This window comes from Anopheles gambiae, chromosome 2 (assembly GCF_943734735.2).
Source record: "Anopheles gambiae chromosome 2, idAnoGambNW_F1_1, whole genome shotgun sequence".
Taxonomy (NCBI): domain Eukaryota; kingdom Metazoa; phylum Arthropoda; class Insecta; order Diptera; family Culicidae; genus Anopheles; species Anopheles gambiae.
The window spans coordinates 85,257,126-85,284,388 of record NC_064601.1 but is presented as its reverse complement, the minus strand read 5'-3'; the positions used below and the strand labels follow the sequence as shown (position 1 = coordinate 85,284,388).

General features: G+C 41.8%; 2 protein-coding genes across 9 annotated transcripts; one reads left to right on the top strand and one right to left on the bottom strand.

Annotated features, from left to right (window-relative positions):
- Nucleotides 1-73: 73 nt before the first annotated feature.
- On the bottom strand, nt 74-26,150 carry LOC1276192 (vesicle-associated membrane protein 2). Of its 8 annotated transcripts, none has more exons than XM_061652383.1 (7): nt 26,056-26,150; nt 23,692-24,105; nt 12,864-12,886; nt 10,494-10,632; nt 10,264-10,422; nt 10,136-10,187; nt 74-4,715 (listed from the first exon to the last, which is right to left on the bottom strand). In XM_061652383.1, the coding sequence occupies exons 3-7, from the start codon at nt 12,884-12,886 to the stop codon at nt 4,531-4,533; spliced, it is 558 nt and encodes a 185-aa protein (XP_061508367.1). In that variant the 5' UTR covers nt 23,692-24,105; nt 26,056-26,150; the 3' UTR covers nt 74-4,530. The 8 variants fall into 8 exon arrangements, with proteins under 8 accessions (XP_061508367.1, XP_061508368.1, XP_061508369.1 ...); XM_061652384.1 differs by having other exon boundaries at nt 26,027-26,128; XM_061652385.1 differs by having other exon boundaries at nt 26,011-26,121.
- On the top strand, nt 15,147-16,815 carry LOC133392269 (nuclear protein 1). Its single transcript, XM_061652389.1, has 2 exons — nt 15,147-15,384; nt 15,466-16,815. The coding sequence occupies exon 2, from the start codon at nt 15,871-15,873 to the stop codon at nt 16,057-16,059; it is 189 nt and encodes a 62-aa protein (XP_061508373.1). The 5' UTR covers nt 15,147-15,384; nt 15,466-15,870; the 3' UTR covers nt 16,060-16,815.
- Nucleotides 26,151-27,263: the final 1,113 nt, after the last annotated feature.

Below are 27,263 nucleotides of genomic sequence, written 5' to 3'. Positions count from 1 at the left end.
AAGAAAATTGGCTGCCGCTGCACACTGATTGTGATATTTCACTAAACGCCATTCCACAGCACCATTGCAGCTATTTACATACACTAGTTTAATTGTCTTTATTAATCATTAATTATATATTCTCTGTTCATTATTATCTATACCTTTTTTGTCCAACACACCACTTGTAAACCTTACTGCTTTGCTTTTTTTCACCTTTCCTTACTCTGTGTCCTTTCCTTTCCCCCCATTCTTCTATTTTGTTCTTCCATTTAATCTAGTCCTTTTATTTCAATTTCCTATGGAGCATCTTTCTCATCAACTTCTTTTCCTGTTTGTTTTCTTTTGCTTCTCTTCTTATTTCGATCCCTTTCGCGATTGTTTTTTCTCTTCTTCTGCTGGACAGCACACTGTTAGCATTCCAAACCGATCAACTCCACGCGCGCTCTCTCTCAGACACAGAAACACTTCCACAACCACCCATTTGCATTAGTATAGATAACAATGAAGCACGTACATGTGTTTGCGGTTTCGTTTTTCCCTCTTCACTTTACTTGTGTTGTTCTGGTAGTTTTGGGTAGTTTTTGTTTGTCTTTTATTCGATTATTTCATCCCTACTTCTTCTCGTTTACTTTCGTTTGTCCTTGTTAATGTGGTTTGCTTCTTAGTTCTTTTCTTCGTCTTGTGTGTGTGTGTGTGTTTTTTTTACAATTTTCAAAGCTATGTATATATGTGTGTATGTATATATATATATTTTTTGTTTTACTTTATATATTTCCCATTTTATTAGTTTTTTACCACTTTTTTTTGGATTTTCATCATTTTGTGACTCCGTCAATCCTCTATTTCTTCTCCCATTAATGCTTCCTGTTGTGTCGTTCAATACTCGTACAATGTATTTATATATATATGTGTGTGTGATTTTGCTGTTTTTTTTACTTATTTTTTGTCTCTGTTTCGTTCCGTCTTTTACTAGCTGTTTATGGGGGGTTTGGATTTGCTTTCGATCTTTTTCTTGATCTTGTCAATTTATTTCCTTTCGCCACACAAATATTTGCTTAACTTTTGTTACGGGTACTTTTGTTATACATATTCTAGTAGGGGAGGAAAGTGTGAAAATTAAAACAATGCTATGCTAGAGCTAGAAGGATCCTATTACTTGTGGGTTGTATGTTGTTGATCATTGTTGTTGTATTGATTTTTCTAGTTGTCTGTGTATCTGTTACCTATTTCGTTCTTTTTTCCACAATTTGTTCTTCTGTTTCAGTTTTTCATATTTCTCCGGGTTGTTCATTCCATTTGCAATTGTGTTTTGCTATTATTTCATTATTAGTAGCTTTTCCAATATTATTTATATGTTTTTTTTTGTAACCTGGTTTTCCTTTCACTGTGATAGATTCTGTTCGGGGCTTCGGGGTTTCAGGGTTTTCTTCGAATGTGAAGTGCGCTGGTCTTTTTTTCTGTCACACAACCGTATTCACCTTCGCCCGTGCTCCTCCAATATATGATACGATGAGAGTGATGATAATGACGAGTTATTTCAATCAGTGTGGGCGAGTACGTGTAAGAGCCGCCCACCTTCTGCATATGCTGGTTGTTGCCTTTGGCGAGTAAAGTTATTTTATTTTTTTATTTTGCTTTGGGTTTTTTTTCTTCTTTTTGTGTTCTGTTCTTAGTCGTCCTTAGTTTTGGTTATGATTGTGGTTTCGAATCGGTTTTACCTACTCTGTGAACTCACTGTCTAAATTAAGTTGTGTGCTCTTCGTGCTGTCTTTAGTGTGTTTGTAATGTGTTTGCTCCTTACCCGCTTTGCTGTTTACCACACATCGTACAACTCGTTATCTCCTATCCTTCGTTAGCTGGTTAGCGACGTTCTTCTTGTCTTGTTTTATTCATTTTTTTCTCCTCCATTTTCCCCACTTTGCTGGGTTTGTCTGTTTCTGTTTCTGTTTCCTTTTTTCGGTTGTCGATTGTGTTTTTGTGTATGTTTTCGATTTATTTTGTTTAACTATTAATCGCTAGTTTAGTTTATATTTGCTTCGAACGCTTCTCCCATTCCCTCCCTAAATTGTCATGGTGTGGTGTCTCTTTTTCTGATGACGTTTTCCGTGTTTGTTTTTGGGCTTTCAATGACGTGATGTTTACACGAAGTGTTTACTTTCCAACTCTCTTTTGCTTAGTAGTATTGAATAAGGGGTTCTTGATTGGGTTTTGCTAGTTTGAATGCTTCCTTAAGTATGGTGCGTTTTAACTGTCATTTTCCATTTCCCAATACTTTACAACATTGCTCCAGTTGAACATTGTGCCTTGGGGTTAAGGTGCGCCACAGAGAAGGTAACTCCTCCCCATAAGATTAGACGCAATCTAATCTTTCAAACAAAACTTACAAACTCAACAAAACAATATTCCTCCTTCATCACCTCTGTTTTACTGGATGCAAATACCAATTCCTATAACAAAAACAAATACACAAGCCAGCAAGCAAACTAGAGCATAATGATAACACCTTACCCGTTTGTATCCGATCTGTTCCTGTTCCTGCAATTCGGATCGGAATGGCAAAACAACGGTTCTTTCGCATGTGATCGCATGGAATGGAAGCCACAATTCATAAAGGGGGGAGGTAGGGGAAGAGGTGACGAACGAGTCTCCTCCGCTCATCCCCTCTCCATTTCTCCCCCCCCCCCCCGCCTCTTCCCTCACCATTTCCTCGCCCTCAGTCAACTGAACTGATTACAGATGGTCGGGAGAAGTTCGGAATCCGTTCCGTGGAAATAATTCTGTTTATTGTTGCAATATTTAAGTGTTTTAAGTAGCTGACATAGTTTATGCTCTTTTCATGTTTTCGTTGCTTGTTGCTATTTTTTTTTTTTGGTTTTGTTTAATGCATTAGTATAGACATTTCTTCTTCTTCTTCTGTTCGCTCCTCATTCGAATGTTTTCCCTTCAGCTTTTGCTTCATTGTTTACTGGAATGGGGATGGGAGGGAATGTAAGGAAAGGATGAAGGGTGTTTTTGGGAGAAGGGGGGGGGGGGGGGAATGGTTCAATGAAGTGCTTGCCTACTACACCACACCTCTCCTCCAACTGCATTGTCTGCCCCCAACTTTACACATACACCGCGCGAACGATCGACTGCAACTGCAACAATAATAATCATAATAATAATGTAAGGAAATTTGTCTCGATTCGTTTTTGTTTGCTACACTCCGTTTTCGCTTACATTGTTTTCCTGTTTTCCTTGCTTCCTCACACTTGCTTTTATACCTTCTCTTTGCACGATACTTTCCGCTTCACGTGTGGGTGTAATTTTACTAAAACTTCAAACTGTAACATTATGCTGTGTGAACGTGAGACTCTTTATGTGTGTGTGTGTCTGTGGAATGTTTGAATGAAGTTTTCTTTCATTTTTTCATTTTTTTTTTGTTTATTTAATTTAAACATTATACCATGACCAACCAACTCATCAGCACACCGCCGCACCCGTGAACACCTTTCTGAGGAGATTTGCCTTTGCAAGTATACGTATAACACACCAACACAAAAACAGAAAAGTAGCTGCACGGGAGTGTAACTGTACTACAGCGATTTCCGTGTATGCTGCCATAAAACAAAAACAACCTGTCCCCACACACACACACGCATCCAATCTGGATGGAGCGGATGAACTTTCGGTTGTCGAAGTGATTTTCCACCAATTTGAAACTCTCTGCTTCCGAACCCTGGACCACCGTTTGCGCAACGGATCGTTTAGAACAACGGGTTCGAAGCGCATACGTGAAGAATATTGGGGAGGGATGAGGGGCGGTCCTCGTGCAGGAAGTATCGGTAACACACCGTAATAGCTGATGTCTTTGTCCCTTTTCCTTATTCTCTCTTTAATCTCTCTCTCTCTTTTTCTCTCTTTCTCTCTTTCCTTTCTTCTGAACTTTATATCCTTTGCCCTTTCTCTTGATCTCTTTACGCCTGCTGTTTTTTCTTTTCTTTTCTTCTGTCTTTTAACTACTTTCTATGTTGCTCTGTTTCTTCCTATAACGGTATGTGTTGTATTTATTTCGTTTGTTTTTGTTTGTCTTCTTATACTGGAAGTATCTCACTTAAATGCAATAGCGATTTTTTGTTTTTGTTGTTGTTGTTTTCATTAGTACATTCCGGTTTGTTTCCACTTTTTTTGTGTTTCTACTTTTGTGTATTTTTTTTGTTGGTTTGGTTTTTGTTAAATGTTCTTAAACTCCACGCGAATGACGACGATGTAATGTGAGTGTGTATGTGTGTGTGTTTGTTTGTTTCTCTTTTCATTTTAGTACATGAATAGTAATGGTGCTTCTTATTCTTTTTTCTTCATCTTGTTCTTCTTCTTCTTCACTTTTCACTCCATTCTTCTCTCTTTCTATGTGTTGTAACGTTAGTTTGATCTTCATTTCTTCCATTGTTTCTTTCCGTACTGTTGTTGTTGTTCTCCATGACCAACCAATTCATGCGTCGACAGGTGTTGTGGTGGTGGTTGTTGTTGTTGTTGTTGCACTGTCCGGAACCTCGTCCTGATCACCGCTTAGTTCTTGATCAGCTGAGCGCCACCGCCAGTTAGCAGGGCGGAAACGTCCTGTACCAGGGCGGCCGGTGCAGCCGGTTGGGCCGGTGGTGCGGCCGGCATCTGCTGCATCGGTATCTGTTGCATCGGCTGGCCGCCCATCATCATCATCGGTTGCTGCGGTTGATCGGCAGGCATGAATTTCGCTGCGAAGAAAGTTAGATTCCGGGGAGGCAGATTAGTAACTTGGTTTAGTAGATGCGTTTGTGTGGAGGCGGGGGGAAAAAGGTGCAATGTGGGTTGCGTTTCCGCTCCTCTAGATCTAGATCTAGGGAAGCTGGAGATTCTAATACAGCAGCGTACTTTTGCGCGAGTGCCACTGTGGCACGACACGAAAACAGCACACACACACACGCACACACAGGAGAGTTACTACATCAACAGAGCATTACAGAGTAGGTATTACGCATAGTAGAGAGAGGGAGTAGTGGTGGTGTATTGGTCGTTTTTTGTTATTGTGACTGCAAGTAAGATACAGAAGGAAAGAGATAAAAAGAGAGAGGGAGATAGAGAGAGAGAGAGAGAGAGAGAGAGAGAGAGAGAGAGAGAGAGAGAGAGAGAGATATGGAGCTAGGCGCTCATTATGGAAGGTAAAGGAAGAGAGACTTATGAAAGTAGTGACTTATGGTCGAGAGTAGAAATAGCGTAGTAGTTGTCTTTGGGATAGAGTTTACTAACATTCATACATACACCCACACGTATACACACACACACACATACAAACAGATGGATACACTAAGGCCTGCGGTCTGCCCACTACGCACAGACCACATCACGCAAGCAGGAGCAACGAGTTGGCCGAGCAACTTTTACAGCATTTTACTTCAATTTACTAACTTACTGAGCTGAAACGCTCGGGAGGAAGCATTTAAAACTGATGAAAAGTGTCCATTAAGAGGTTACGGGTTTTCCGCTAGATGGCACTGCGCAAAGTGACTGTATAACAGCTATTAGTACAGCGTTGTACTAAAACGCGTAATCGACTCATTTTTACAAAGGAAATCATCCACTTTCCATGCGTTTTGAATGCTTCACGCGACGCGTTTTTATATTCCAATACTGTACAGAGTAGTAGTAGTAGTTTCCCCCCGTTCATATCAATTTCAAACATTTACACTTTGTAGCCCTGCTGTTGCAACTAAAGGTTTACGACAGTATAACAGTATCGAGTAATGATAGTAGACGAGTGTGTGAGTGGTGTGATTGGGTTGTTTCGAAGAGTGAAGCAAAGAATGGGAGGGTGTATGTGACATAGACACTCAGACAGTAACAGAGAGAGAGAGAGTAGAGAGAAAGAGAGCGAGAGAGTGAGAGAGTGAGAGAAAGACCACAGACGATTGGAGCCAGTACGAGAACGAGTGTTGCAGACGATCTAGAGTGGACGTTTGCGTTTGCTTTTGCGAGTAAGTGGATTGTTTGTTTTGGTAGACGTGTTTATTGCACCATGTTCGTTGTCATCTGTCACTGTGTTGTCATTTTACAACTGTATATTTTGTTTGTTTCTTTGTTTTTTGTTTTGTTTCCCATATATCTTTGCTGTATAGCACTGCGGTGAGTATGTGTTGCGTGAACTGTGATTCTATCTTGTATTATTTTAATTGAGAGTTTTTAGGATAACAACAACAAAAATTAGAGTAAAAAGAAGTGTTAAAGATATAAAGAAGAAAGACGAAAAAATGATTCTTCAAGGTATATAAACTATAGAGAAAATTGTATCAAAACGCTGCTTACTGCTTAATTTGAAGTACAAAAGAAATAATTATCATATGAAAGGAATTGAAAAAGATTCAGAAGAAGAAAAAACATGAGGCTGTGTAGCGTAAAGAGTGATTGGTATTTGCCCAAATGTTTCAACTTGTCGTGTAAAATTTGGTGTTATTTGTTGCCGAACGGTGTTGTACATGTTTGGATGTGGTAGTTTGAATTAATAATTTAGTGTCATCCTTTACGCCACTGTCCTGTTGTTGCTGTGTAGTGAAATATTGCGAATTGTTTATCGTTACTAGTTTTCCTCACACAAACTCTACAGATCGCAAGGTAGCAATAGTACTAAGAGAGAAGCTTCCTCTTATCCTCCACCATGCACATAGAGACAAAGCATAGAAGAAGTAGTGGAGTGGAAAAGTGTTTTGATATTGATTGTAGACAGATTCTAACATGCTTGTGATACAAGTAATTTCTTACACTATGTTGTGAAATAAACAATTATAATAGATTTTAGCTATGGAGAAAACTGCAATAAGTACTAATAATATTATTTAATTAAGTAATCTATCAAATGGATGTACTATATTGTTCGCTATTGCTAAGTGCTAGTTTTTTTTAAATATAACTAATAGTTTCTAATTAGAAGCCAAAATTTACAAAATAATTGGATTAAATCAATATATAAAACAAACCCATTAAAACAAAGTACAGTAAAAATTAATTAAAACCCGTTTACAAAAGAAAACAAAGTCTACTAATAAAACAAAAGCGATTGCCACAGCTTCCCGATCAGTAACAGCAACGCTACCAACTAACAACGTTTGCTATTCGATTAGACGCTCTAAGTGACACTGACAGTGCGTAATGGATTAAGTGCAACACACTCACACACATACATTCGTAACGCGTTACTGATCGGGAGCAACATACTAAAAGCAAAGTGTGTTAGAAAAACGTAAACACTACAAGGAAACCGGTAGAACCACAGGATATATTCAATGCACATTACGCAGCCACAGTGTAGACAACAAACAGTGCCGAGCAAAATGCTCGATAATTTTACACTAATATTGTTGCATCATTTAGCATTTACTGGAGGGCGAGGGGGGGTCAGGTTAAGGGGTAAGGGTGATGTTGTTGCGCTACGAAGAACAAGTTAAAAAATTTCTCACCCAAACTGGCGGCCATTGTGTCGGTTTTTTGGTCGAATTGGTTTTGGTTGGGTCAGTTGATTTTGTTTTAAATATATTTTTTTAAAGCTTGTGGTTTATTTCACGCAGATTTTGCCGTTGACAGATGACGGATTGAAGAGCTCGAATTGAAGCAGGCGACGACGCACACTGTGCGTTGAAGATTTCGAAACGAGAGTAGGACACAGAGACAAGTTGAGAGCGAGAGAGAGAGAGAGAGAGCGAACAAGAGACTGGAATGGAGATGCGTGATGCGAGCTCACAGCGCAGGGCACAGGGCGGAAAGGGAGAGTAAAACCTGCGTGCGCGCGTAAGTACTCAACCCGTACGCGTAACCAATGCCCGTTGTCATCGCTTTCAAGCACGTTGAAGTTGTCGTTTGATTGGTTGATGATGATTGTGAGTAGATGGATCTCAGTAGTAGATTTTTCGATTCTTTTACTTCTGTTTTGGGTATTTTGCGTTGCTTGCACCACAGCTATCAACTCACACAATACGCACTTTCCAAAATTTTGGGCCGATTAGAAGACATGTCAGTTACACGCTAAACACTAACAATCTGTATTGATCTGTTACACAAATCGACCCACGTTTTCTGAACATTGTTCGCTCTTCTGTAGTCGATGGGTCATCCGGAAGTACGTTTTACGCATACACTCACACACCCAACTCGGGACAGGAATCAGCGAAATAAGAGCAATCGTAAGCCGAATCGGGAAACTATTGGCAAACAGCACGGCGGTTTTTCCTCGTACCCACGCCGGTGTTACAGAGCCGACAGACAACGGAGACAACGCGCTACGAGTTGGCTAATAATGGTTGGATTTGGGGCTATATGCATATGTTATATATACGCGTACGATAGAGTGGACGATGTTGCCTGATGGTGTTGTTGATGATAATAATAATGATGGGGTAAGGGGTTTGATGGCATTTTTTGTTGTTGTTTTTTTGGGCTGAAAGTTGTTTGGATAAGTAATTTTGCAGCTTGCGACTGGAAATTTTGGATTTTTGTTTCGGTTTCGATTAAAGAGGAATCGGCTGCCTTTCTCGATTGGCCGTGTTTAATTTCTTGCTGCAAATGGGCGTGATCGGGACGTAGAATGAAAAGAGAGAGAGAAAAAAGGAAAGAGATAAAGAAAAGAAAGCGCATCAGACAAAAGAAATAAATCGTTGCTAGGATTTACACGCTTGCGGTTGTTTCTGTTTTACTGCAGAGGGCGTTGGCGGGGTTGTATTACTAAGGCCTCAGAATGGTACTAAAAAGGTCAGAAATGTGGTACTAAAAACTGTAGCTTAAAGGTGATGTAAAACAGTGTATAGAGTGATTTTTAAATACAAATTGGCTATTTGAATTAGGAAATTTGCTTTCTTTGAAGGTGAACAAAACCTCGGTACATCTCACCCTAGTTAACGTATGCGACTACTGTTCTAAAGTCAAAATTACCTTCTTAAACCCATCATTTAATTTCCCCTCAAGGGTATGCAATCCGCAAACAAAATGCACTTTCTAGTATGTCTTTTTTAAACCTTTCTCTCTTTTCTATTGCTCTACTAATACACTCGCCAGCATCGTACCATCGTACCATACAACGGCCAAGTCAAATATTTAGCACAATCAGCACAAAACACGAAGGCAAACTGTTATACACCAGATGTACTGATCTCCTCACCCATTCAGGGGAGGTGGTTTATACATTGCACAAAATATGACACACAAGCTACATGACGCGGGGCATGTAATCGAATAGAAAACAAAAAAAGGAGGGAAACCAACAGTAAAATATACACAAAAAGCAGTTTGAAATAGACAACTCGGCATCAACCACAGAGTACTATATCAGTGCAATATATCCGCACCGATATTAGACAGCGAAACAGACAATTAACAGGAGTACGCAAACCTTGGCTTTTCGCTCCCCTGGAAGATGGCTTTTCTTTTCGTTGATCATACCCGTGTTATACCCGTGAGCGTGTGGTTGTGGATCCATCGTTTTTGACTATACGGAAGTTCTATACTTTGCAAAGCTTCTACGCCTTCTTTTTCTCTCTATCTTCTGGTTCCGGTTTAACCGTAAGGATATTAGATGATGATAATGTGATTATATGTATATTTTTTATACTGTGAACATGATGCCACCTATCATCTCGGAGCTCGGTTATGTTCTAATTCACCCTCCCATGCAAGGGCATCGTTCTTGATGATATCTGCTTTGTTTGTGTGTGATTAGTTCCTTCTCTACACTGCATCCACGTTGACATGTTCTTCATCCTCACAATTGTATAATATGTCAAATATCGCTACTCTACTGGTAAATGGGGTTTTTCTTTCAATGGGTCTTTCTGGCGGGAAGGTTAATGATTTTTCCCCACATGTGCATGTCTTGAGTGAGTTTTACATGTAATTTGCTGATGAGGACAAAACATAGAACAAATTGTGAAAAATTATTAGCAAAAAATAAAGACAGTTTGGTACGGAGAGAGTGATGCATCGTTAGTCGGCGTAACAAACCGAACGTAAGGAAGGTGAAAATACTTTCAAGATCTCGGGTTAGCTTAAAACTTTGTTGCTAGAAAGCTGCTTTGTCTTTCACAGCATCCAAGAAAAAAGGTGTTTCAAACATTGTTTGAATTGAATATTGATCCCCTACCGGCTCGCGTTCACTTACCTACAATAATTGCGAGTATGACGAGACCAATGACGCCCATTATTATCATCATCTAAAAACAAAATTGCAACGGAACGTTAGAGTAGTGGATTTAAAATGAAAACGCTTAAATAATTTGCTCCACTTACTTTTAGATTCTGTAGCCAGAATTTCCTCTTCAGCTTGCCGGCCTGCTGTTCAAACTGCGACGCGCCCTGCTGCAGCGCATCGGCTCGATCGTCCAGTTCCGACAGCTTCTGATCTCTTTCCAGCACCTTCTCGACGTTCGTCTTCATGATATCCACAACCTGTGCATGAACGACACATCAAACATTAGTGCCTTGGGTTCTCTTTACCGCCAAACCTCCCCATCACATACCTCGTCGACCTGTGCCTGCGTTTGCTGCAGTCGCTTCTGTGCCGCGATCTGCTGAGGCGTCCGTGGTCCTCCGACGATTCCATCCGCTCCCGGCTCGCCGCCCGCCGCTGCACCCGGTGCAAGACCATCTGGAGCCGACCTGAACCGGTGGATTGATTGAGGTGATTTCAAAAGATAGAGATAGAGAGAGGAAAAAGATGCACAGAAGAATGTTAATGACAAAGCGATCACATTTCTTTTGCGACAAGAACGCAAAACGGGCAACAAACTAGTAAGCTAAATCGAACGAATCTTCGATAACGAGACGACACGTCGGGTATACTTCCTTTTGGATCCGGCTGCTTTGCATCAAACCGAGTTTTTAGTACAAAAGCTGAGAGGGCTGAAATGGGGTAGCTTTACTCAATAGCAAACTGGCAAGCTATTTTTGAAGAATTGTTACTTATTTTTGTTCAGATCAACAACAGTTTGCTATTGTATCTTGTTGATATTATTGGTTCATGTTGTTGTCTAACAAACAAAAAAGAAGGAGTAAACGCTAAAGTAACGAACAAAATCAAAGATAAACATTTGCTGTGTACATTACCTTGATGCGAGTGTATCTTGTCTGTCTGTCTGTATGTTAGTGTGTATGTGTGTGTGGCGTGCTGTAAGGAACCTAGTGGGGAACTTAATCTTACACTCGTTTGATGTACTTTATGTCTGCGGAGGGTCAACGGTGGGGGTGCTAATCGAATTACTTCTTGCACGCCATACACCCCCTTTGGTGTAATCTTCCAGTTATGTGCACTTGCTGAATTCTTTCGAGTGAGAGGAACCGGACAGGTGATGTTTTGTGTCTTTGCTTGGGGCGTAAGTCGCAAGATTACAGCGCAGCACACATTGCAATCACTTCCCGAACTTCCGTGTTTTTACGTAATGTTTACGCGTCCAACCGCGCAGCTGGTGGTGCGTCACACACACCAACACAAACGGCTACTGTGATGCTTACTGTGAGCTATCACGTTAGTGGCTGTTGTTTATGACATTGAGTTAGGGTGTTAGGGGAGGAGTTAACAGCGAAAACAACACACGAGTTTGGTAATTACTTCAAAAAGTGATGAATACAAACAGATTAAAGTGAATGTATTCGTCCTGTAAAACATTTCATGCCAAAATGCAGGGTTTGCTGGACGATTACGTCGGCTCGGGGTTGGGTGGAGAAGTGTGACGAAACAGCCGTTGGTTTCGACTTTTCGATGTATGTCAGGAAATCCGTTCTCATTTCCTTTTGGCGCTTGTTTTTATTTTCGGCCATCCAACACGAACCACCGATATCGCTACCGGAGCAAATCGATGCAACTAGCTCTAGCTAGTATTTGTGCTCATTTGCGTAGGGAGAGCTGGCGTTCGATTTCCGCCTAAATACCTTTGCTATCACCCGGTGGGGTGGAGCACCCTCGTTCGTTCCTGGGGTCCAGGTTTTCCACTCCACAACAAACCAAGAAGGAGCGTGTGTGTGTATATACCGGGGGTGGGGAGCAATAATGCAAAGAAATCAATAGATACGTTTTTGAGGGTACGCGCGCATGCGCTTCCGACCAGCAGCAGGAAAACCGACCACAACTCCGACCAAGGCACCGGACAAACGTATACCGATTGGAGGAGCAACAAAAAAACAGCAAAAATCCCCCCCTGCTTGAAGCAAAATGAAAACCCACGTGAGGGAAAGTGAGCTGGCGGAAAGTCCTGCCAGCGAATACGAATGGCCTATTTTTCGCACTTTCGTAGGGCGCAAAGCCTGAAGTTGTTTCCGTGTTTGTCGGAAAGTTGTCACACGGGGACATTCTCCTTCTCCTCCTACCCTTGAGCCAAAGTGTTGAGGGGTTTAACGAGGGTTTGCACTGTACAGAAACTCGATTATTGGGATGGCCATCGTTTCACCACACTTCTTCTTCTTCTTCATTAACTACTGTTATCGAGTGATAATGAATAAATCAGGCGCCGTAAAAACACAGATTGTTGCCATTCGTAAGATTCACGCCTTTACCAATAATAGTTACCTTTTCAAACCTTTCTTGCCAACCTTTGCCGTTGAATAATGTATCGTGGGAGTTTGAAAGGTAAGCGCTCATGCAGATGCTCGCACAGGGTTGTAGTAGCATAGTGTTATGATAACATATTAAATTAACATTAATGTAACCGAAACTGATTGAACGAACTGAACTTTAACTGAACCAGGTACAATACAGAAACAAGCGGTAAATAAGGTTGAACTGTGTAGTAGAATTGAGCCATATTTTCATGCAAATTTCCTTCTACCATTTTCCTGGGCGGGTGTTTTTGTTGTATGTGTTTGTGTCTGTGAAGTTAACAACAACATTCACTTACTCTGCTTGCTGTTCTCCACTCATCTGTTCTCAGTGTATTGTTTTGTTGTGTGTTGAAAAGGTTGAAAGGTGGAAGAAATTTGAGTTTTTTGGCGTTTGCAGTCGTCAGTTGTGCGTGTTTTGCGTGAATGTTGTTTAATGGAAAGGACAGTTCGATAAGTATTATGTAGTTTTGTAAACTAATTGATAAAAACAATTATTCCCACTACTGAAGAGGATGAGATGACGGTTTAATGAATTACCCCAAATCACGATGACTCGTGCCCACCAGAGCTCGTGACTTTTGCAATGACAGGTGCCCACACCATCATATCCAATGGGAAATGACATCCCGATCTAGTGCTGTGTCTTTGTTTGTTTCCACCGTGTTTTATTCATTGTGCACGAACGAGAGATAGATCCCGTGCCATCCGTGCCAGTCATTTATTGTCACAGCTGGGTCCTATTTGCGGACCGATTGCTACAAGGATATTTGCAGATGACATTGACTATCTATCTGCTGTGGTGTGTGTCTCGTCTGTCAGGCGGCACTCCACCGTGGCCATTGTTCCCTTCTCCACTCTTCACTTGCGGGGTTGGCTCCGTTGTTAAGCTTGCTCTCTGCTGCGTGCTGCATGACGCGATAAGACTAGCTGCGTCGCCGCCGTCGCACGCAAACCCTGCAATCGCAAATGGACGCGGGCGTCATAGACAGTGGAATGAGCCCCAACCCCCCGGGTGGTATGGAAAAATCGATATTTACATTGCATCTGGCGTTTTGTCGAGCTTCCGAATGGTTGTATGTACCTTCAGTAGCAGCAGCAGCAGCAGCAGCACCCTTACCACCCTACCAGCAGTTTATTTCAGCCAGCTCGTTCATCATTAATTCAACATAAAATTGACCTACTCAAACAGATCGCTGAACGGAATTGTGCTGCGGAGCCCTATTTTTGGAACCATATTCTTTTCACTTTCTAAGAAAGTTAGTCCTCAATTACGGTTATTAGTCGTCCCACCTTTCATCGATGCGAGTGGAGTGATCAGGTTAGGTAAGATTGTTACTTCTGGTGAGCACTCAAGAAGCCTTTAAAAATGAAGGTAATTACTTATGATTATCTCATGCTGTTGCATATGATTGGCAACAAGCAACAATAAAGGTCAAAGGTGTTGAGAAATGTATTTTAAATGATTTGAAGTAGAATTTCAAGAAAAGCTTCAAGAAAAAGTCTCAAATTGTTCAAGTTGCGCTTCTTAGAAGCCTAAACCCTCTTGTACTAAAAAGGGCTAAATTCAATCGAAAAACAAAATCTTAAGTCTACACAACTATTGTCTATAGCAGTGATCGCTTAAGTACTTGGAAAAGCATGCGGCTCTATTCCTTGTTAGATAACGGCTGTTTTTCTCCACCAATTTAACGGCATACTCCACCAATTTTAAAAATGGTGGAACTCTACGCTCTCGAGGAACTCTATGATAACTTTAAGATTAAATTTGGCCCAAATTCGACTAATCCAAATAAAACGCTCATATGGTCACAACAACACAGAATTAATAAGCAATACTTGATAGATAAGCATTAAAAATTAATGTACTAAGTACTCTAAAAAGCTACTACTAGAAACACCTTTGTTTTAGAACATCATTGTTTAATCCTTTGCGCTTGACGCATTTCATCGTTGTTCTAAAAATAGGTCAGCCTCAGCTTGATCACGGTAAGATTTCAAGTGATTTAATATTAAATCCTTGCTATTTACACATCGTCAGCTATTTGCTATATTTTTCTACTCTTTAAGTATTATTTGACTGAAATTCCATTTTAAAATCAGTTCATTTTATGCCAATTAAAGTGAACTGAATGAAGTTGTGTTTTGATGGAGTTTATGTTTTGATGTACACTTTAACGTGTACAGGAAACGTTTGTTCAGACTAGTGCAAATACTGGACTTCATAAAACCAGTTAATAATACTCAACATCCCTAAAATTTCTGCAAATTGCCTTCCGCAGAACATGCCCCTCGAGTAGCTTCGAGTACTTTCTCGAAGTAAAGTGTTTAACTGTGCTCACTGTGTGATACAGTGGCAGAGATCGCTCTATCGTTGGATCGTTAGGGTGTTGTGCCCATCACTACACCGCTGACGACGACCCCCAGCGATAAAATGAGAATTAGAGAGCGAGAGCGAGAGAGCGTGCGCGAGCGCCCGAGAACGTTAGAAAGAATGAGAGAGAGAGAGCAGCGAACGGAATAGAAAGAGCGAGATCCACCAACTGCATCGACCCATCTCATCCGCACGCTTGCTTTGTTGTTGAAGAAAGACGTAGAGTGTGGCAACAGGGCAAATGTTTTTGGTGCAAGGGAGGAAACGAAGGGACGGCGAGGGCACACTGCTGCTGCTGCTGCTACTGCTGCTACTGCTTTATTGGTATTGCTGTATTGGTGCTGCTGCAAAACACGCACACATGCGCAGACGAACCCAACAGAGACACGACCGCACCGCAAACACTGCCGTCGGAAAGGGGATTTGCTCTCTGTGGCTGTGTTATCGTAAGATTAAAATGCGCTTTAAATGATTCACCTTAATTTTTGGCATCTCATTAGAGTGTAATAATGATTACAATTTAACAGTGCAATCAGTGACTATCGGAATTGGAATCCATAAATACATACACACACACGCGCGCACACACAGCCAAACAGCGCCGATAGGGAGAGCGTAATTGATGTTTTGCTTCCCGAAGAGCACGACCATCGTAGTCGTGGTGATGATGGTGGTTCGTTAGTGTGTGCGCACCACGCACACACATACACACTGCGCGGGCGCAGTTATAAAAGGGCACTGCAGGCCAAACAAAAGAACGAGTTTTTCACCAGCAGTTAAACAGTGCGGACGTACATTAGACATCGGTCGACTCAGCTTTTCTATTCCCAGTTGTTTGAATTAGCAACCAGCACCAGCTCACTCTACAAAGGAGTTAAACCCAGGAAAGCGGAAGTAAACTACAAAAGCCCCAAACAAGAAGCGAGCGCAAAATGTCGGACGATTACGACAAGTACGACTTTGAGATGGAGAAGCACATCCACTCGGGGCACAGTGGCAAGCAGCGCAGCAAGAAGGAGGCAAGCGACCACACCAACCATTACGATCCGAGCGGCCATTCGCGCAAGATTGTGACCAAGCTGAAAAACACGGAATCGAACAAGAAGTCACCGCCGAAGTAAGCTCACGGGGCAGGAGTGTGACTTCCGTGCGAATGTGGTGTGTGTGTGTGTGTGAGTGGTTCTAATCCGGCCAGCGCGCCATGCGAACGAAAAACGAGATCTCTAAAGGCGGTACGGGGTGGGTGGCGCACATTACAAACGACCCTGCCAACTACACCACTACCAGTAGAACTTCCTCCTTGTTTTGCCTAGAGCGAAGAGATGCATCCAACCATTCATCCGTCGGTTTTGCTGCTATTTTTGTGTGCTGTGTTGTGTCCGAGCGCAATACGCAATAGAGGATGACCCTGTGTGACTTCAAAGGCAAGCTGAACACACACACACGCACGCACACGGACTGCTAACTGCGCGCAGCATAAAAGGGCGAGGAGAAGAACTGGAGAAAACACACACACACACGTGGTGGGGTGGGGTGTTATGTTGTGCACCGTGCCGTGTGTGTGTGTGTTTGTGCGCGCCATCGTCCTTACTTCTAGACTTTGTTTTAAAAAAAGAAGGCCAAAGTCACCCCGCCGCCACCCCACCTATCTCCCCCTCCTGAGAAGGGCTGGAGTGCGTGGAGGGAGGGGGAGTGGTGTAGGCCCGGAACCAACTGCTCCACCACCCCAACCTGCTTGTTTTTAAACTATGAATTACAATTATCGGTACCTTTTTTAGTGAGTGTGAACGCGCGCGCGCGTGTGTGATCAATTATTATAGCTGCAAGTTAATGTACTATTAATAAATAAAAGATAATCGAAAATAATTCCTTAAAATTAACTAATACGAGTTTTGCTTCCTTTGTCGAGTTGTGTTCCTGTGTACGATGACACCTTCCGAACCATCTGTTGCTTTTTTTTTGTATAAAAAAGGGAAAGAAGGAAGACCATTCCCAAGCACAACACGCTCAAGCAGAAGAAGCAGTGCCTGAGCGAGTTACTGCGTCTTAGCTTTATTTGAACAGCGCCCCCCACCGGAGGTCCGGTTCTCCTTCACGCCTTTACGCCTGCTGCTGGTGCTGGTACTGCTTGCGCCCATGCGGCAATAAGTAAACAACGGCGTGTGTAATCATCAACCATTGCTGTGGGTGAGGGAAGGTAGGGTGAAAGGTGGTTTAAAGCCACCCCCCCCCCCCAACATATGAGAGCAACATACAGCAATAATTTGAAGAAGCCGGGTTGAAGCGTGTGTTTTTGTTTTGCCTTCGGTAAGCGCATTTTCCCTCTGTCCCCACGCGCGCTCTTTCTTGATCCTTCTTTTGCTTCTTCTTTTACACTCGCCGCTGGGGCGATAACAAACACAGAGCGTGTGTGGTAAAAAAGCAAAAAAAAACCTGCGCAACCGGTAAATCGAACTGCGCGTCAGCTTTTTTTTCCATCGAAGCAACCATAAGAAAAAGAAGCTTGGCTTGGTTTGGGGTTGAAGGGTGGGGGTTATTTTGCCGGTACTAGACGAAAACAAAAACAAACCCCCATTGGTACACACAAGCACACACACACAAACGCAGCAAGTTTTGGGGGAGGAACAAAATAAAAGGAAATAAAAATGAAGAATTCCACCCGCTTATCAAACTCCAATTGGAAAGGTGAGATGAAAGTTATCGGAAGAGTGTACCGAGCACAGGATCGTATTAATAATAAGCTGAAGAAAACGAGTTTTTGTTTTTATGCCGTCCAGTCTGTTCGGCTTGCAACACACACTTCCTTCCTTCCCCACCGGCATTGGCAAGAGCAGCTCCATTCGCCGGTGGTTGGTGTGCCCTTCGAAAGCCCCCCACCGATGCGATGGTTACCAGGATTGATAACAAACAAGACGCACTATCGAACATGCCCTCAGAGGCTGCTGAAATCGACTCACACACACAGGTTGGCCTATTTTTGGTCTTCCACTATCATCTCCCACCTGATCGATCGGTTCGTTCATTATCTGGCGCTTTGCTTTACTTCCCTTGTATCAGCATTATTGGTGCTTCTGTATCAGTACACTGTTTTTTTTTCCTGGCGCAAGGTTGCAATTAATAAAAGGTACAAGATTAGGGAAAAAAAAACAAAACAAAAAACACGACCACAAAAACAACAAAGAACTCTCTCTCTCCCTCCCTTTGTGTGTTGCTTGTTCCCTTTTCGGTGGCCTTTCTGGCGTCTTTGCCACTTGATTTTGCCATTTTTTCATGCGCAACATTGGGCCAAAAGCTTTTGACGCATGCGCCAAAAGCTTTTGCCAAGGTTTGCACACACACGCACACATGGTGTGAGATGTGCGTGTGCCATGCAATGTTGTTTGCAAATCGAAGCTGGTTTGTTGTATGGTTTTGTTTCGGTTTAATTTTGAAGCAACAGTTTTAACTCAAAACATGAAACAAACTAATAGTTTCATTTTTATGTTACATTGCTTCCAGGCAATAAGAAAGCTGTAGGGCAGTAGGAAAATCCCACAACTGTCTGTGAGTCATGCTCTGGCTGTGAGCAGCTGTGAAGTGGCAAGGGCAGACAGAAAAAGAAGTTTGTTTCATGTGTGTGTGTGTGTGTGTGTGTGTGTGTTGCAACAATAATCCCATTTGTACTAGAAAGAAACAGCGGAAAATACCCACAAAACACACATTCGATAAGGTTCGAGAAGAATCTCTTTATGTGCCGCCTATTCCCAGCCGCGATATAAGCTGCATCGGTTGTTTGTTTAGCTTGTTTTATCAGCCGAGATGGCTGAGCTGCGGTTTTGGTTCAAATCGACACAATTTAAAAAAGCATCAAAGTAGCAATGGGCCGTTTGCGTGGTCGTTGCGTACGTGATGTCGCACACGCATCGCAGTCGACGCGCAGAGCTAATCGTTGTGTTTATGTGTGTGTGTTGGAATAATTTTAGAAACTATTTAAACGCATGCATCCAGTCTTGGTAGGGCATTTTTTTTGGGGGATGAGGGTTATATTAGTTATGAACAGCAGGGCAAAGAGTTTTCAGATTTGATCCGGTAGCAATCTATGAAAACTACATTTTCTCTCAAAACAATAATGATCTTGCTTCTTTACAAGGCTTGATAGCGAAATACTTGATAGCGAAGTTTTTTAATGGATTTAGGGTAAATGTACCAATAGTGGTGCAATTTGTGGTGGTACAGATGTATTTTAATGGATTTAAAGTGTCAGAAACGACAATTTCTGAATATGTCAACACATAACAGTTGGAATATGTTTTATCTTCGCAATCACAACCATTTTTACCATAAAACACATCGAATTTACGAAAAAATACATATTTTTGTGATTGCTTCGTTGTACCTATAATGGTGGTATGGTTCCTATAGTCGTCGTATTGTGTTCCTATAGTGGCGGTAAACAAAGATGCCTCAAAACAGTGTATAATATCAATATAACTTAGTTTTGAAGCTGTTTTCGAATGAATAGCATGGATTATTGCCATAATAATGATATCTTTCGTAATTTGATCGTAAAAAATGTATGAATTTGGTTGATGAAAATATTGACTGAAGTACTGAATAACACCTGTCGTCAATCCATACTCAGAAGAGTTTGCTTGATTTGAAGTCGATTTTTCACTTAGCCAGATAAGCGAATTTTGGCCTTTGTTTCATAAATTACTTACAGAAAACTAATGTTTGTTGCTTATTTTAATGAAAACAGTACGACATGTCAAAAATGTCGTCGAAAAAAATCTAAAATTAGCTGTTTTTATTCATTTTAGAACTAGGACCACTATAGGAACATGCCTGTTTGGTGTACCTATTATGGCACTATCGTAAACAACACCTAAAAATACGAAAATATGGTCAAAAGCCAATGAATTTGAATAAAACAATATCATTTGATAACAATTATGTTAAAAAACTAATAATTGCATTGTTATGTGGTCATTTAGAACGTTAACAAGAATATGAGTATCGTTATGAAATCCTAAGGATTTTGGAAAAATGTTGATACCTTTTACAAAATAATGGATTTTTCGGTCACCTAGAAACGGAATGGCCCCGTTTCATTTTTAAATCCTTTGTAAAAGGCTAGAGAACATTTCACACTATCATAAAAAAAACTTAACTACTGTTAATTTATCGTATGAGACGCATTTTAGTGCAATACCACCACTATTGGTACTAGCACCACTATAGGTACGTTTACCCTAGTTGCGATTTTGTACACGTTATTCGTTTATATTGCACATCAGCTGGTTGCTGTGATGCGTTATCTGACAGATATTTCACCTGTCAAATAGTTAATTTTGCTGTATATTTCACCTCGTCTGGCCTTGCGGTTAGAAAAGAGATCCGAACGACTATTTATGCAGCAAATTTTTAAAACAGCTATTTGACAATCAAATGTATTGAAACTCCTACTTAAAAGAGAACATACAAAAAAAAACTACTCTGACTGGAATTACACGAAACAAGTGTTAAATGAGGCTATAAAATACATCATTAGTTATCGTATTTAAGACCCTCTTTTAGGGCGAAGCAGACAAACATCAGAATTTGGTCGTTGGAGGAGGTCATTATGGTCGGGTAACTAGTTTTCGTTTAAATCTGATACATTAAGGCCGGGCTACATTGTCTGTACTCGCTAGTGTAATTTAAATTTTCTCTAGTGCATCTGGTGGTGGTTGACCGAAGCCTTTTTGCCAAACAATTTGGAACCGCTTCAGAAAATATGTTATTTTTCCATGTTTTTTGCTTAAACTGGACTGGACAAGTTTTGTAAAAAGTAGATACATATATTCTGCACGCATTGCATCCATTTTCGCAAAAAAACACGGTGATAAACTACTTAAATTTGAGATCCAGCATGACCATTCCCTCGATGATCAAACAAAGCTTCCACCAGCCGCCGCCAGATGCGCTAGTGAAAATCAAAATTACACTAGCGAGTACGGACAATGTCCTCCGGCCTGTACATCCGATTATACACACAGACAGTCTTGTGCATAAGTATACACAAAGATAATACTGGAAAAGCAAGGAGCGTTGCCACACAAAAAAGAGGTTTGAAAATAGAGGAAACAATTGATCTCACTGGATGATTCCAGTTCATACAAAGGAACCACATAAGCATGAGATCAAAACTAAACATGCTTAGAAAAAAGTACCAAAAAACGCGAAGTAACACAGATGGCCATTCGTTTGTACTAGAATCAAGAAGAAAAAAAAACTAAATTTGGTTTAAATCAAATTGGTTAACTGAACAAAGTTGTTGTTTTTTTAGTTTTGAACAAAATTAGCTTCTTTTCAACTGACTTAAACTCCTTTTCCAAACGTATTAAATAATTCGTTAGAGGGGTCGTTACACACGCTGAAATACGGGTCATTTGAAATTCTTTTTATACTTCATGCATCTCAAAGCCAGCGGTCTATAACCACCGACAAACCGACGTGACACTGGCGTTACAAAAGTGTCCAACACGAAAATACTGTCATTTACCAGTGAGGCGATCACTTCTGTCAAAGTAAGCTCTGTTCACTGCTGTTTCGATGTTAACAACTTTTATAAATACAAATTGCGAAGGAAGTGTGAGGCAAGATTTTGTGAGAATTATTGGACAAAACACCCAGGAAAATCATTTTATAAGTTTCCAAATCAATGCAAAAGATGTAAGAAGTACATAAAACAATGCGCATTGGAATTTGCAGAGAAAAACAAAAAGGAGTTTTGGCAGTTCCTACTCTGTGTCAGTGTAGTAAGCGAATCATTATAGAGAGTGCGCTAGTGTTTAACGTATTTTCATTTGAAATAAGGAGACAACTTTTGAAGCTCATTTTGTTCGAAGTGTCACGTCGGTTTGTCTGTGCTATAACTGCATCTAACAATAGAATGTCCCACATGTTTTGTTTTTGCTCTTATTCTAGGGATTTTCGTAAGACAAATCCAAGAAAACGAAGATCGATAAGCATGGACGCATTAAACGTAATAAAAGCGTAACACGGACCCAAACACATTCGGGAAACATCCAAAACACCATCGTTAACCCTGTTAAGGCTTTCTGAACGACTAGCCAGACCCAAATGCTGTATAATTTAGTGAAAACCTCTTCTAAATGTCGTTGTGCTTCGATATATACGTATTAAATCAATTTGAATACAATTTAGGTGAAGTGAATGAAATTTCTTTTAGTATCAAATTATTAAAAAAAAAAGAAATACTATTGATTAAGACATGGTGCTATAGTAGATAATACTTAGTACATAGTACACAAAACCATGGCAAGACCAAGGAGCAAGATAATCACACTAGAATAGGAATTGTTGTTCTCAAGGGCAATTGTAAAGAGCAACAAAAAAAAACCATTGACACCCAGCTATTACTATTACCACCTTTCCGTTCTAAGTAGCACAAACAGCTCCAGAGAGGTCGTGTGTATCTGTGTGTGTGTGTGTGTGTCCTACTACTCTACAAGCACTACTCCACATTCTAGGGACGGTCCAGCCTTTTGCTTCTTCACCATTCCATCTCCTTCTTTCTCCCGATTTTCTCATCATTCTCTCTGATAAGCTCTCACAAGCGTTCGTTCTATTTATTTTTTCCTCGCCAAAACCTCATTTCATCCAGCTCTCCCGAAGGATGCAGAAATGCTGCATCGTCGTGCAGTCCCCCCCCTCCCCTCCTGGTGCATTCCCCAGTACCAGCCCGCACCAGCGCGTGTGCATCATCCTCGGGCCACAAAAGCAGCCCGTTTACTGCAAGCGCAATCGCACACTAAAGCAACGTCACAAGCAATATGATACACTGTGTGTGTGTGTGTGACTTCAACGGTGAGAAGCGCAAAGATGGCTCTCCTCTCCCGTCGTTGCCAGCCGTTGTGTTGGCCCGTTGCCAACTTGGATGTTTCCCTGCTTTTCTTTTAAATGCGTTTTGATAAATTGGTTGTTGAAAGGGTTTTATTGTGCTAAAACCTACTATTCTTCTTAAAGAACAAAATTTATAGAAAAAAAACTGGACTCTCCACACACTATCGATTGGCAAACCGACACCGAACGAGAGGGCGATCGGTTAATCATCGGAGCGTAGGGGCAGATCCTTTTGCAATGTATTCTCTCTTGCTCACAACTCTCTCGCTCATTCCTTTCTCTCGCCTTTAGCAAGGATACGCTGCAAGAGAAAGATTACTGCACATTCACATGCCGTTCGTCCTGTTTTTGTTGTTGTTGTTGTTGTTGTTTTTGTGAGAGAAATCGAGAGGAAAATGGGCACAATTTCCCTTACATTCGTCACTACCGATGGTGGCTTTAGAGTATGGAGTGAGAGTATATTCCCCCCCCCCCCACCCTACCATCTGCCTACTTGCAGTAGCGGGTTTATCGAACACACATACACACTCGCAAAGAGCACACACACGAAAGCATCGATCGGTGGCATCGAGGCACACTTCGATGTACCCATGTAGCGAGTTTTCCCCGTTTTCCCATGCTTTCGGTACAGTTTTGACGGGAAATGATGATGCAAAAAATAAAGAAAAAAAAAACTGATGAGAATGTGAAGAATTCAATGTGTCCGTGTGTGTGTGTGAAGGTGATTGTTTTGCAGTGTTGAATTTCCGTGCATCTGACGTTCTTCGTATCGCATCGATCTTTACCAAAGCTCACACACACACACACACATAATGGGGATGAATCATGGAAATCATAAACTGCCCGCGCCCAAGCCGCATACTTACATTTTCTGTGCTGTTTTCTGTGGGTTTTAGACGGGCACGGTCACAGTCGCAGTAGTAGTAGTGGTGCAGGTACTGCTAGGTTGAGGCAGCTCCAAGAGGCAGGGAGGTTATCAGGCTTATCCTTATCGACACACACACGCACACACGCACGCACTCAACCGTCGGATCACACTCACGCACTTAGAAGCACCTGCACACGCTGACCTTTTTTTTTTGGCGTACTTCTTTCTTAACGGTGTTTGGCTTACACACGTACACACAAACACACACGCTTCTGGTTGGGTGGCTGCACTTTGCCTGTTAAAAACGGCCCTTCTTTTCCAGCCTCGGTCACACTTTAACCTCTTCTGCAGCACTGCGCTAGGGTGTGATGGGTATGGGGAACGGTGACACACTCACTTCAACGAACGCGCACTAAGGATATATGCACCGGCGAGAAATGATTAAAATAGAGGAAATGTTAAGGAAATGTTAGGTCTTTGTACAGGAAAACTCGCGTGTGCGAAAGAGAACGGAAATCGATGAACACAGAGGAGGACAGTGTGTGTATTGAATGATGCAGGAGCGAGAAGGACTACCAAACACCGATTCCGATGAGCAACAGCAAGAGTCACTTGCGTCAGAGGACTTTGACGTCTCTAAAAAACGTCTCTGCGTAAAAAAAATCGTCTCAAACATCCACTCTTCATGTGTGTGCGTTATTCTTATAAGAAAATAAGTTTTCAAACTGTGCAAAGAGCGTTACTGGAACAGTAAACGTAAAGCACGATGGAGCAGCCTGGTAGCTAACGCAACCACAACGCACGCTGAGCGGCTGAGCTACGTGAGTTCGCAGTGAGCCGTGAGTCGTGAGAGATGGCGTAACCGTCACGCGTAGCCAAATGTCTTCGCACTGTGGCGAGCAAAGTTACGCAAAAACGAAGCCAAAATGTCGTTCGATAGTTGGAAAAATAAAATAAAATTAATCTGAATATTGTTTTGTGAGTTATGTGAATTTTGGTTAATTTTTGTTAATCTGTCTGCCAAAGCACCGACCAGAATGATATCATTGTGCAGCAGCAGCAGCGCAGCAAGTTGTGTGGGTAGACGATGCGGATAAAACTTGGGTTGTATGTGTGAACCCTGCGAAGAAGCGATCCTTTTGCGGGAAAGAGTCAACAACAGCAGTCAGCGCTCGGTGAGAGAGTAAAAAAAGAACACACACATCCACATCCGTTCCGCTCTCCCCCTGTGTCTCTATTGCGTTCTCTTTCGCTCTCAATTTTCCTTTTCGTTTGCTCTCTCGTTCTCTCGCTCTCTCGCTCTTTCTCGCTCTTTCTCGCACGCAAGCACACCGTTGAAAACCCCACAGCGAAGCCACGTGAACAGACGGGGCCGTTTGGAAAAGATGGTCAGAAGTTTCGTTCGGTCCTCCTTTGCCTCCCGTGTCCACACACTTTTCACACACACACACACACACGTATGTTGGTCCAATTGGACTAGTTTTTACACAGAAGGAAAACGCTTTGTGGAAAAATTTGTTTCCCGATCTCATTTCCTTCCAGGCAAATGCTTCATTACACTGAAAAAGCGATGAACTGGGTAAAATGAGGTTTGTCGGGACACGAGGGTCCTTCGGTGTCCTTGATGTTCCTTCCATCTTTCCATTCCCTTCATGGCGGGGGGGGGGCTCACATGTCCTTTTTTCCGAGCGTGTGGGTTAGCAGGAACAGCAGCAGGAACAGCAGCGAATTTTCGCCCACCTTCAACCAGGTTTTGTTCGATCGATTGAAGCAACAAAAAAATGTGCAAACTTCTCCTACACGCTCATGCCATTTGGAAGGATATTTTTCACTGCTCTGACGGATGGAGCATGTGATGATGTCCACACCTTCACACACAAACACACACACACAGGCACAAACTACACTTGCGTTGGACGCGCTTAGGTGCGATCGTAGGAGGCGTCTACAGACCGTTGAATCGTTTTTCCACCAAAGCCACCGTTTTCTTATGTCACTTTTGCGTCAGATGGAGGCACACAAACACACATTACGGGGGCAAGAGGGAATTGGGATATTGAAAAGCAGAAGGGAAAAAAACGATTCAAATTTGTGAAGCCTTCTTCTGGACAAAAAAAAAGGCTCACACTTACACAGCCTACACATACAGACGTTCATGAAACACGCTGACACTTGCACACGTACAGAGGTGTCGGATGTAGGATGCGAGAAAGAGACAAGGACAGCGACAGAGAGAAAGAGAGAGTGAAATCAGCTCAAGAAAAAGGTGTTGTGGAGCGGGGTGGTGGTAACGCTGCTTTAAGATTCACACATACACGGACACACACACGCACAGCTGCGGAAAAATGGAACCGTTGTTCACCTCACTCGACCAGACGACGTCCAAAAGGCGTTTGATGCGTCCGAAGCGACGGTTGCTACCGAAAAGCCACCGATGAAACAGGCGCTGCTCGCCTGTCGCCGAAACCCGAGAGCGAGCGAGAGAGAGAGAGAGCGTCGGGCCGAGAGAGCTGGACTTTCGCTCGCTCTCTCTCTCATCCTTGCTCTCTCCGGGCGCATGCTCACAGGACAGCGGTACAAGAGCTGCTGGGAAAGCGAAAGCTCACCCACGAGACGCGCTCTCTCTCTCTCTTTGCAGCGCGTGCGGCCAATCTCGCTGGGAAAGCCTTCTGTTCAACACGCCTTCTGCGATCTATCAATGGGGCCAGCAAAGGAGAATTGTTATTTTTTTTGCTTCTTTTTACACGCCTGCCAGATGACATGAATGGGAAGACGAGGAGTTCGTGGAAGCGAAATAAAAGCTACCCGCTCACACGCCAAACACGCCTCAATGACTTTAGCTGCGCCCGTCGGGGAAGGGGCAAAAAGCTTCAGCTTTTCCGTCGAACAAATGAATTTACTCGCTGGGGTTGAGAGAAAAGTGGGTTGATTGGAGAGCTTTTTTCAATGGTGGATGTATTTTTCTTTTTTTTTGTTGTTGCTTTCCACACGTCATGTGAGCACTTTGGGCAGTTTTTGCTCGGAAAGTCACACACTATGGGAAATGATTGAGAAAGGAATTAATTATGTTTAAACGGAAAAAATTAAATCAAGAAAAAAATGAAGACAATTTTGAAGCATTTATACGAAACATCGTAGTTCGACAAGCCATGATGAACAATAAAAGGTAGAAAAGGGTGTTGTTACAAAAAGTATATAATAAAAATAAAAGTAGATAGCAATAAAAAAAAATATTTATATACAAAGCATAGACATGGAGACGCCCAGTGATTCAATTACACAAAATACATACCCAGCATTAAAATGGAACAAAATATGGCGAAATATTAACTCAAATGAACTCAGCTCAAACCAAAGAACCTTATACTATTTGCTATTAAATGAAAAAATCAATACTCAGTATAAACATTCAAACATAATTACAAATCGGTTAACAGTCCAAATTGCTCTTTTTGCGGAATTACTGAAACACTAGAACACAAATTTAAAAACTGCAGAGGAATGGAAGATTACTGGAAAATGTTCAAAGAAATTATTGAATCGTACCACATACAACCTCTTGCATTCAAA

What these genes read in the sequence shown, in the direction of transcription:
- LOC1276192 (XM_061652383.1), bottom strand. Translation starts at nt 12,886, where the DNA reads ATGAGTGGAGAACAGCAAGCAGA. An exon ending in CGCAGGCACAGGTCGACGAG is followed by an intron (nt 10,423 to 10,493) that starts GTATGTGATGGG and finishes GTTCATGCACAG; the next exon opens with GTTGTGGATATCATGAAGAC. An exon ending in TCTGGCTACAGAATCTAAAA is followed by an intron (nt 10,188 to 10,263) that starts GTAAGTGGAGCA and finishes TTTTGTTTTTAG; the next exon opens with ATGATGATAATAATGGGCGT.
- LOC133392269 (XM_061652389.1), top strand. Translation starts at nt 15,871, where the DNA reads ATGTCGGACGATTACGACAAGTACGACTTTGAGATGGAGAAGCACATC.